The following is an 11,677-nucleotide window of genomic DNA, read 5'->3' on the forward strand; positions in this document are numbered from 1 at the left end:
TAGATTTGCGATGAAGTTCATCGGTTTTAAAAGTCAGCACAATAAAAACATAACTACTTCATGAACATTTAAATGGAAATATGAAGCTTCAAAGCTACTCGTCTTTAGGTCACTAGGGGTAACATATCCTATTACCTCATAAATATAGAGTAAGGGAAGTGGTTAAGAGTGTATAAAATGATCATATATGTAACTAGTGGCTCAAAAAAGAACATGGCCTTCACTTTGAATTAACTGCATTTATTTGTAAAAATGTTACCACCTTGGGTGATGACTCCACACTGCTCAAAGCAAAAAAGCAGCAGAGTTTTACGTATAGTTACAGTTCAGCAAACTGCTTATTAATATCTAAAAGGGTGCATCTGTACTGAATCAGTAAATTAACGGACTGCATGAGGATTTCACTGCATGAGGATTTCACTGCACATTAAGAATTTCTCCTGAGATTCTTAATGTGCAACATACTGTAACTGCAGCATATTCTTCAATGATACACGTGTGCTTCTTAGACGTGTGTGACCTTTGCTACTATGCAAACTTGAGTATAGCCATCAAATACAAGAGACTAGACATGTGTCGTAGCAATGTCAGTATTTTATATGATTTCTTAACTACAATACAAGCTGATAGTTTAAGGATTTAAAGCCCACCCTTTACCTGAAACAAGAAATTAAAGTTCCTTAATGGTGACAATCTTTAAGTAGCATCTTTTCACACACTCGCTCTGTACAGTATATGTACACAGTTTTTTTCATTTTTACAATATAAGTAATGAATGAAAAAAAGGTTTAGACATTTAGACACAACATAATAAAAAAAAGAAAAAAGAAAAAATACAGGGTGAACATTTCATCTTCTCTTGTTAAACCCACCAAAACAAACTGCTCACTATGAGAAACGAGATCATTGGAACCCACACTGATTTTCAAGGCGCCACTCAAAATATTACTGGTCAACAGTGAAGACAAAATTACATATATACTTTAAAAAAAAGAAAGAAAAGAATAGCAATGTAGGTTTAAAGCACAAAAGAGGACGGGCTCTGCTCTTCAGGTCTCTCTATTATAAGTGATGGTTTCATTCAGGTCCATTGAGACCTCTTTATCACACAGGCAGCACCGAGGAGGCGAGTGCTGCGACAGCAAGGAGTCAGTCTTTCCCTCAGTCCTCTAGTCCACCTTGACCACACTGTAGATCTTATTTACAAACCAGAAGCAGGCAAAGAAGCCAATTGTACCTGAGAAGAAAGGAGAGAGGTTACAGGAATGATCTGATAAATGTGATTACAAAATATAAAAATAACAAAAAGCACAAAAATCTGAGCCCTGAGCTCCACCAACGTTGAGAAGCCAGATTGGTCAAAATCCTGGATCAATTCATCTGGGTATTAAAGTCCAATCTGACTGCTTGATAGGGGCCACGCAGCCCAATCCGAATGAAGTTGTGATTAAAGTTGGAATGAGGTATAAGAAACAAACTTAATAAAAAAAATTTAAAAATAACTTAAAATGGGAAGTGAGGGAGGATTATTTAGATCAAAACTGGAAGCAAGGATGGGAAGTGATAGTCTTTTCCTTGAATCCTTGGATTACTTCTTGGTGATAATCTTTTGACATCTCGTTCCCTTGCTACTTACAGCTCTGACTTAAGATAGTGTCAAACTTTGTAGCAGCGACACGTGGGGACTACGGGCTAACTGTTATCTGGCCTAATGACGGTATAACACCATAAAGTATGTCGTCGTCTGACATCATGGTGAGCCTTATATTTCTGGGTGACATAAAGACCAGGCGTGTGTTTGCCAGTTATCTAGTCCTGTATATTATCCTCTTTCCACACATCCCTCATCTCGTCTGAGTGGGAGTGCATGAGAGTCGGACGGGGTCGGACCAGAGAGTGCCGTTACCATGTCAACATGCGTCAATCTCGGGATCTTTTAACATGGAGACGAGCACGGTAACAACGTTCTGCTCATCGTAGCTCCGTGATAATAATGCATGTGGAACATAGATCTGCACAAGCTTAGTCACTTAGCTTGATTTTAGGTGCAAGCAGAGAAAATGTGTCTAAAGAGCGATGATCAGGAATCCTGAGTGTTTATAGGCTTATTATTATCCATGGCAACAAGTGATTGTGGTGTCTGTATCGTTTGATGTTCAGAAAACCCCCCCCGCAGAACCAGGCTCTGGCTTGTCAAACAGCAGTCGACAGAAGAATTGACCCAAATAAGTCTGCAAAAAACTAGATCTGACCATCAGGGACTTTTATCATTCTAGTCTCATTTCCTAAAGTCCCATTGATTTTCATTCAACTACAAAAGGACTTAAGAATGAGAGTTCAAATGGGACCTTTGCAATTAAATGCTCTTGGCTTCATCTGACACGGGGCTTTTATGCTGCCAGTATAGAAATGAGAAGGCAAAGGCTTCTATTTGTCTAAATGACAAGCAAACAAATGTTGCAAATAGTGTGGAATTCTTCCTGCTCATTTGTCTCACAGGAACAGGGTGGAGATCCTGAATCTCCATAGTGTACATTAGGTGCACTCTACAAACACAGCTAACAATATAAACTACACACACCTGTCCACCTCTGACATGTGCTGCGTTCAGACATGCACTGAAGTCTGGATAATTTTCAAAAATATTCTAGAGCTGCTGAATGGGAGAACGTAAAATTCTGTTTCTCAGAACATTTTCTGGAACTTTTCCTGCCAGCCCCCTAGTAACATGTCCAAATTCACGATCCAGTGAGCATGTCAATAAGGTTTTTAAACACACAACAGACTCGAAACTGGAAGAATACTAATGTCTTGGGTTGAACAAAAAGGTGCCATACACGTATAAGAAGATGACAAAGATTCGTATGGCAATAAGGGCCGATGCCTCAAATCTAATACAAATTGCAGGGACAGCAAGAGACTCAGTGTGAATGTGTACACCATGTCCTGCCTCCTGCATGGTTTGCCAAGGTGTCTCACCTCACCGTTATGGATATTTTGGCTACTGTTGTGAACGTGTCATATCCCAACAATCTTCCTGCTGCGTTTTCCATATTTAAAAAGGCAAACTCTGCTAAATGTCCGGACGCAATCTCCGAACATTCTCTGGCGTTCATGTGAGAAAATGTCTATGCAGTACGACACAGAGCTTCTTCACAGGTCAGAGAAAATAACACTAAAATTAAATACATTTTTCAACTAAGGGATATAGTGTATGCGGATGGTTATTTGTCATTTTTATATAAAACTGAGCTCACGAGTAAAAGCAACAGATCACAACATGATATCCAGGTATCATTGCATTGTGTCAACACAAGCAGAGCTGACAAGTCACTGAACCCAAGGCCTCACCTGTGAAGAGGAAGAAGATGAGGACCATAATCATAGTGTATCCAAAGTAAAGGAAGGTGCTGGCCGCCCCTACGATTTGTAGCTTTGAGAAGAAGTAATGCACAGCGTAGATGAACAGATAGACTGCTGTGAAGCCACTGGTCAGGAAGGAGCGCCACCACCAGTGGTAGTCCTGGAAACACATGACAAAATATGACATGTTAGGATTTAAATCTGGACCAGATGAGTTTTCAGTTTCAATACTGTGTCCCTGTGTAAACAGACATATATTTTGCAAATAACAGGAGAAACATGAACAAAGAACCAACATCATAGTATTTTAAATCCCTGTATTTTCTCCCTGTAAAATGTTTGATGACTCATCCTGCACTCAGGGGCTGTTACTAATTTTGAGTCTTGAGAAAATGCACTGCAGGCTTCAGATCTAGGCTAAAAAAATATATGGCCTCACTCCAAATCAAAAGGATTTGATCATGGTCGTCGTCTTCAGTTAAATACTCAGGCTTAGGCGGTGGCGAGAAGTCCTCAGCAACAAAAGGCATGTTTTTGTCACGACTCTCCCTGTTAAGCTGTGAGCTACTGTTAAGTCTTGTGTGGGGGCGTAAAGCACGTTCAGCACTACGGCTGTAGCCCCATAGCTTCATCTTTTACTGCAACCAGCTAAATATACTGAAACAAATGGTGCTCTGACATCTGTTTCACTAGAATTGTAACAATGAGTTAATAGATCAGATTAATATAATTCCATTTTCTAAAAATGTTTGATAAAGAAAACAACATTCTCTGTATATTTACGTACCTCTGCACATAGATGGAAGTAGCAGAGAAGAATTGTGGCCTCGGAGCAGGTGATGAGCAGAATAATGAAAACCAGGAACAGGAACCCAAACATGTAGTACATCTGATGAGACCTAAAACACAAACAACCACTTTAAGCCACTAGATGGCAACACAAAGGGGCAGAAGACATGCTGTTACATGTCATTCAACACAAGAATTCCTGACAATCCTGAAAAACAGGATTCCTGTCTTCTTACCAAATGCTGTTGAGGATAAAGAAGAGCTGGATGAAGATGCAGCCAAAGGGCAGGATCCCGCCCATTACTATACCAGGAATGGGTTTGGTAAAGAAAGACTGCTCAGGAATTTGACGGGGAATCTGGTTTGTTCGCACTGGTTGCTCAATTGCCTGCACAGGTGCGAAAAGAGAGATTGAATAATTATGATTCAAGCATGTGTACACGTTTCATCGTTTCAAACAGTCAGTCCAAGCAGGACAGATTAATAAACCAGGAGGCCAAACTCACAGATTTCTTGAATCCAAAGTAGGCACCAACAAAGGTGAGGGGCACAGAGATTCCAAACCACAGGGCCAAAATAGCCACCAGAGTGCCAAAGGGGATTGCTGCTGAGGAACCCTCCACCCAAAGGATCAGGTTCATCAGGAAGAAGTCTGCAAACACAATACTAGCAGGAGAGAGGACGAAAGGACAATGACAAAAAGAAAGTTAATACATGCGAGAGGGATATTTGCAGAGTCCAAGGCATGAGAGGGCTTATGTAGTGCAGTGTGTCTCATTCCAGCACTCGAGGACAGAAATGATGCGGAAAACATGGGACAAAAGAACAAAAGCTGAGCAAAGGAAGCAAGTGAGCATACCCTGGGCACAAGAGTGCTGTCAGCAAGACGTTTGTCTTCCACTTTTCACCTCCAAAAGCTGAGAATAAAACAGATGGATGTGAGCGTCATGATAAGACATTGTCTGTGTTACCTGATAAGACTGAAACTAACGAATCTGTAACTGGTTTCGCTGGATTCTTACTTTTGTAAAGGCGCGCAGACACATAGCCGGCAGGGGTTCCCAGCAGAACCCAGAGGACAACAGAGCACGTCATGAGAGCCCCTCTGTTGGCTGGTGACAGGAAACCCAGACAGGCCAGGACTAAAGTGGACAAACAAGTGACAGTTCTACTTTACAAACATTAAGCTGACCCGGAAAAAAGTAAATACCTTTTCAAGTCCTTTAAATACCTTTACATGGTTGATAATGTACGTCAATATATTTTTAAAAAGGAACACAAAGATGGACTCTCAACCACATTCAGAGGTGGGAAATATTTTTACTTGTAATATAATACTGCCTCTGTAGCAATGATGGCAAAGTTACACTTTACTAGCTTAGCTTAGCTGAGCATTAATTTGCATAATCTTGTTCGTTTGATAAGTCAATATTAATTATGTTTCCATAGGAATTGTGTGTATATACTCAATATACACAACACACTGACATACATACATTTAAAAATCTGTATTTTTGGTTAAGGATAGCTCAGCAGCCTCTTAGTGTATTGACCGCGACAACTTCCGAACTGCTGTATATTGTTTGCTGCTCTGCCCATTATATAGTTTATGTGGTGAAACTAATTACAGCAGTTCATAATAGCGACTGTAAAACAGAACTTACAGAGTGTGATGAAGGTCATGATGAAGATCTGGGTGCCCTGCCCAAGGAACACAGACAGCAACATGCCTTTCCTGGGGGGACGGAACACATCCCCGTGCACCTGCTTCCACCCAGACTCCTCCTGTGCATCCTCCTGAGAAGGGAGCCAGTCAGCCAGAGAGGCACAGTCACAATCAAGGTCAAAGGGCTAAATACTTTACGCTTGCAAATGATAAAAGTAAAAGGTTAACCAACCACCAAGCTGTGAATACTATCTCACAAGCTTACACCTGTGAGCAAAGTAAAACGAGGTGAAGACTGAGAAAAGTTCACCAAAAGCTGGAAAATCTGGTGTGAAAACTCCTCGTTCTCGTCTCTTGAGTATCAGACCTTTTTTTCATCAAACTTTCGTGTTTCCACACCACATTTTGAATTTTGTTTTAATGTGCCGATTTACTGCAATCACACACCCAAACACCCGATTCCGTAAACACAAAAAAAAGAGTTTTGTTGTTTTTCCATAAGCTTACATAGGGTAGAGGGTTTTTTTCCTTGGTCGTTGGAAGCTTTATCAAGTCTGCCTGTGAAATGTGACAAAATATATACAATTCTAGGTGTGTGCGCGAGGTGGTATTAAATACTGCAGAAGTTAACCAATAGCCATTTAACTCTGATAGCAATGACCAGTAAACACTGAGTTACTGCCATGTCAAAAAAACTAAGCACTTAAAATGTGAGAGTTTTATCTAAAATATATTAAAATTAATTTCCCACAGTGGGACAAAAAGGTTACAAGCAGGGCTACAATTCAAAGTACCAGTAGAGTTGTTTGTTTAGGACTTCCGGGTTTATAATGACAAAATCTTTAGACCAACTTATTTGCATGGTGACAAAATGGTGTCCTACAATCCGTTTTGGTTTCTTGCCAAACAAATGAATCTTCAAGTAGTCTACACTTGTCTGTTAATACTTCATCTACACATCCAGATCAGCTCCAACTGAGAGAGACCTTTACCTGGTCCACCTGGTTGTATCTGGCAATGTCCTTGTGCAGGGTTCTCAGCATGATCATGGCCACCATGCCGGACAGGAAGAGGACAATGACGAGGGAATTCATGATGCTGGAGAAGACACACAGGACATATCATAGTATCATAACATCAGCTGACAAGAGGGTTTCTCTGGTGTTACTGTGTGAAAAAAGTCATCATACCTAAACCACTGGATGTTGGTATGAGGCATGGAGACCAGGATGTAGTCCCACCGTGAAGCCCACTTGATTAAATTGTTTTTCTGTTAAATGAAATAAATGTATTGATAAAAGCACTGATTTGTTGTCACATTCTCTCTATTTGGTAGAAATAGTTTTGTATTAGTTACATATAATTAGTTTCATTATAAAAGTATTATATGGTTTAGAGGCTGACCTCAAATGTGACAGAGTAGGTGTAAACTACAGAGATATCCTCAGTTAACTCCACAGGAACCTCCATCGGGGTGGTTCCATCACAGCTTGGGGTTCCCTCATCTGTTTGTTTGATACTGTTGCAGACAAAACACACACAATCGTTCAGGTCACATTATTAATGAGGCTGGTATTACGTTAAAATGGTGGGTTGTCATTCACCTGCTGCATGTTGAGGAAGATTAGACATAAAGCAAATCAATTGTATCTAGTGCCAACCAACATTTACCTCTTTGGCTCCAGAGTGGCAGTGACCAGCCGAGCGCCTCTCCATCCCTCGTTTTTTCCACTGTGGTACATGATCTTTATGTCCACATGGTTGAAGACATAAAATGTGTTCTTCTTGTGGAAATCAGACTGAAAACAAAAGGGTTGGGGGTTGTCAGGGAAAGATTTGTAAAACAAACATATGCGAGTTGTTGTTTCTTTTCTGTATTGAAATTGTTCAATTAGAGCAATTTTTATAAAAAGACTTCCAACCTCACCTTTACACTGCTTATGTCAGTTGTGCTACTGTGTAAATGCATGGCCTGATCCAATCAATACTGATAATGTCATATTTATAGTCAAATGAATGACTTTGCAAAAAGTTAAAATACTGGGTGAGACGTTTAATGTAAATTTAAGACAACTCTTGTTCTAGAAAAACTAACACAAGACTCCTTCATTGTCTATGAATACTCACAAAAATAGGCAACATTATATGTATGATTATTTAAACTAGATAGAGAGAAGGGAAATTACTCCATCATCCTTGGACACCCATGACAAATATGAAGATCTCATGAAACTCAGTATATCAGAATGAGTACCACTTCATATGCAAGTGACCAATACAGGGAAAACTTAACATATAAAGTGGAGCACAAACACGAAAATCAAAGACAAAAAGACAAAATCAGGACTCACATTAATGACACAAGCATCTTTGGGTTTGCCGTCTTCCGTAACAAGGCAGCCAATGGGGAAACCTGGGTTGCAGTACTTCTGACCGTCTTCCACATCATAGCACCAAGTCACCGGCATGTTGTCGATGATCCTGAAGGAATAATTGGTTAATCTCAGCAAGCCTCTTTTTGTTTGCCGACAGCTTTTCTTTACTGCGGCCATCCATATCACGGACAAAACTTCCATACTATGAGTGCTGTAATCCCAAGAATATCATTGTACTACAGTGCTGTGCATAATTTACTAACCAGTGGTGTTGGTAGTTCAGCTGCATTCCCATCTTGAGAAACTCCAGTTTGGCTGCATCCTCCTGGGAGGCTTTGGTGTATTTCTTTGTGCACACTGCCTTGCATTTAACATCTTCATTGAAGTTGAACTGTAAAAGGAAGATCAGAGTCTTATTGCATCGAGAGAGAACATATAAAAAAAAATAGGCTTGGGATTAGGGATGGGACAAAATATTGATATATAGTTGTCCTGACTCCGAAGATATGATGATCTATATGCTGGCGCCAAATATCAAGATTTTAATTGTTAATGTATATTTTTCTATATTTCTGTAAATTGATTTTGAAAAGTTCTGCTACAGAACTGTTCCGCTTTCTGGACATTTGCATGTTCATTTCACATTTGAATGATGTCACATTAGAATATTGACAGTGTGTTTGTTACAGAGTGAGAAGGCTCTGAGATACGGCTTTTCACTTATTACTTTACAGTTTCAGTGTCAAACTCGACACCAAACTGCAGTGAATAAATCCACAAATCCAGCACTTGACAACTTTAGGGAGATTCTTCTTCAGTTAGACAGATCTCATGATGTATGATGTATTACTGTGGGCCATGTATCGTGTCTCATAATGTATCATGTTACCCAACGATTCCCACCTCTACTTATATTTTTTAAATAAATAAAAATGGTTCAGCAGGGCTGTTGCCTTGTGATCAGATCTCTCAGGGCAAATGTTGAAACCAGCTCTGACCAGACCCTTAGATTGTGTGGCAACACACCTTGTAGGGCGAAGACTCGATTCGTTCTCCAAACAGCACCTGTCCAAGGTTCTCCGAAGGCCTCTTTTCCTTGGCATCTTTGCAAAAGTCGAACCTTTAAGTAAATTCACAGATTGTTGCAGAGAATGAGAAGATGACAACGAGATGGGAAATATGTTCGTGTGACCAGCCCATGACACCAATAGAATCCAGATACTACTTACACATCATACTCATAAGGCAGGACCGACTCCACTGAGTCCAGGCGATTGACGAACAGCTGAATCAATGTCTGCAAAGAAGCAAAGAGTTTGTCTCACACGTTCAGCAGCTGTGTGGGATGAACCCTGGGCTACGAGTTAACAGGCTAAAAGCTAACCCTGTTTGAAATCTGCACTAGTGTGGTGACAGGTTAATACTAGAAAGGTGAACCCCCCACACACACACACACACAAGAAAGCTCATTTACTGCCTTAGCAATGACAGACAGTCCTAACCGACGCTGCGATGCATGGGAACACTCATGCTAGTGTTCCCGGTAATAGCCGGGGCCTACGGGGAGCACTGGTTTGCTAGCAAGATCCAGGAAGTGCATTCCATACGAAGACGCACAATCAACCCTTAGCACTAAAAAAAAAAAAACCTCCACCACGTCAGATAACGACTATTATTGCATCTATGAAGGGACCTTACCTGGCAATCTTCGCCACCGTTGCCCTTTTCGCAGAAACTCACTGGGGCCAAACCCGGAAGATAGAACGCCGAGCACGAAGAGAAATGGGAGACCAGCAAATAAACCAGCGCAAAACCGCCGTGTATCCGCCTCTTCATGTTTGCCGGCGGGTCTTCGACGCTCTGGTTGCGGTGGTGGGAGCAGAGAGGCTTCCTTCTTCTCGGGGGCGGCGGGCTGCTGCTCGCTTTTCTGGGCTAACAGGCTGTTTGTGCTCGGGACGCAGAGGCTGCGCTGACCTGACAACGTTGATGACGTTCGCCTCCGACCCGGCCACGGCATCAGCACCGGAACTGAAACCTCTCACCCTTCAAAATAAACGCGCGCACTAAAATAATGACTTTAGTGTTCTGTATTCCTCACACGCCTACCCGGTGCTATGAAGGCACAAACTCGTTTGTTGTACATTTTGTTCATAATATAGATATAAACACTATTCTTAATCATTAACTCATCAAACTGTGCGACCATGCACTGGCAGTACCTTTACTTTGAAAGTTGAGAAATCGGATGTCACATGTGACGGATTTAACGTCGTGTAAGTAACAGTGACGTTTGCTTATCGATGTTTGATTAATAATACCAGAAAAATACTTTTTATTTTCCTATTAAGAACAATTACTCTCGATCTACGCTGCATTCAAATCTGTAAAAATAAAAGCTTGTGAGTTACTGTGGGTGTTGGACGAAATATTACAGATATGAGGAAGCAAAACAATAAAAGAGGCATGTAACTACCCTTATGCAACACGAGCAAATCTTTGTCAAAGGCTGCTTGGCAAACTAGAAAAACTGGAATGGGCACATTAACAGGTCTGCAATACAATGCATATTACATCACGACTTGAACAGAATTAAATTCAAACCAGACAGTCAGTTAACATGAGCTTGAAACAGAAAACAAACCAACTTTTTGCACCTAAATAGAGACTTGTCACCGTTTTGTTATTGCAAACTTCATAGATGGAAGCGAACTGTATTATAATTCAAAGAAAGTCTATTATTTAATGTTTATTTACCACAGGAGTTGATTTTCCCCTTCAAAAATCAACAAAAATATACTTTGTGTAGCAGGTGTGCTCTAGCTCTAATCCTGTGGTACGAAAGTGGATATTTAGTATAAGAATGAGTAATACTGGCGGACACTTGAAAAGTGAGTTTGGGACCTGCATAGCCTATAATTACAACCCCGGTTCCCCCCAAAGGGCATTGTAAATGAAAGGATGGTGGAGTCTGACAGGTAGTGATTGTAAAGGTAGAAGATTTGTCAGTGCATCTTTAAACAAGTACTCGGGATACACTGTGTGCTACAATTGTCTTTCAGTGTACAGGCCTTATAAGGATGAATAAGGGCTAAAGAATCCGCCCCGGGAAATTAGGCATTAACTTACACCTGGCTAAACAGGTCAGTGCAGTCTTTTCTTTAAAAATCACTTGACATAAAAACACAAACTTAAAGTTGCCACCAACTCAGTTACTTTACTTATGTGTTGTTCTGCATAATGTTTGAGGTCTTACTCATAACTGCTGATGGGTAAATCAGCCGGGAAGAACACAATTTAACAATTTTATACCAGCTTATTAAACTTAATGTTAAAAAACCCACATCAAACATTAATATTTATCTAAAACGGACTAAATTAAAATGTTGTATTCAATGTTTGGAGTGGAGGAACTACTGCAGCCGCACTGATGTTGCAGTCAGCTTCAGTAAAGCGGAGACTTAAAGCATCATTAAACAGAGGTTGA

At 40.5% G+C, this 11,677-nt stretch overlaps 1 protein-coding gene across 2 annotated transcripts; it reads right to left on the bottom strand.

Moving 5' to 3' along the window:
• Window positions 1–224: 224 nt before the first annotated feature.
• LOC118112348 (transmembrane 9 superfamily member 2) lies at window positions 225–10,201 on the bottom strand. 2 transcript variants are annotated; one of them, XM_035161591.1, is made up of 18 exons: window positions 9,892–10,201; window positions 9,423–9,490; window positions 9,220–9,313; window positions 8,457–8,584; window positions 8,170–8,299; window positions 7,490–7,617; window positions 7,223–7,337; window positions 7,009–7,088; window positions 6,811–6,916; window positions 6,326–6,376; window positions 5,817–5,949; window positions 5,175–5,294; window positions 5,012–5,069; window positions 4,659–4,818; window positions 4,389–4,540; window positions 4,151–4,262; window positions 3,352–3,523; window positions 225–1,237 (listed from the first exon to the last, which is right to left on the bottom strand). In XM_035161591.1, exons 1-18 carry the CDS (start codon window positions 10,027–10,029, stop codon window positions 1,170–1,172), a joined length of 2,013 nt encoding a protein of 670 aa, XP_035017482.1. In that variant the 5' UTR covers window positions 10,030–10,201; the 3' UTR covers window positions 225–1,169. The 2 variants fall into 2 exon arrangements, with proteins under 2 accessions (XP_035017482.1, XP_035017483.1); XM_035161592.1 differs by lacking the exon at window positions 6,326–6,376.
• Between the last annotated feature and the right edge of the window lie 1,476 nt (window positions 10,202–11,677).

This window comes from Hippoglossus stenolepis, chromosome 7 (assembly GCF_022539355.2).
Source record: "Hippoglossus stenolepis isolate QCI-W04-F060 chromosome 7, HSTE1.2, whole genome shotgun sequence".
NCBI classification, from domain to species: Eukaryota; Metazoa; Chordata; class Actinopteri; order Pleuronectiformes; family Pleuronectidae; genus Hippoglossus; species Hippoglossus stenolepis.

Coding starts and splice junctions, on each gene's coding strand:
- LOC118112348 (XM_035161591.1), bottom strand. CDS start 10,029: ATGAAGAGGCGGATACACGGCGGTTTTGCGCTGGTTTATTTGCTGGTC. Junction 8,300..8,456: donor CTGAACTACCAACACCACTG/GTTAGTAAATTA, acceptor TTATTCCTTCAG/GATCATCGACAACATGCCGG. Junction 5,295..5,816: donor CATGACCTTCATCACACTCT/GTAAGTTCTGTT, acceptor TGTCCACTTTAG/TCCTGGCCTGTCTGGGTTTC.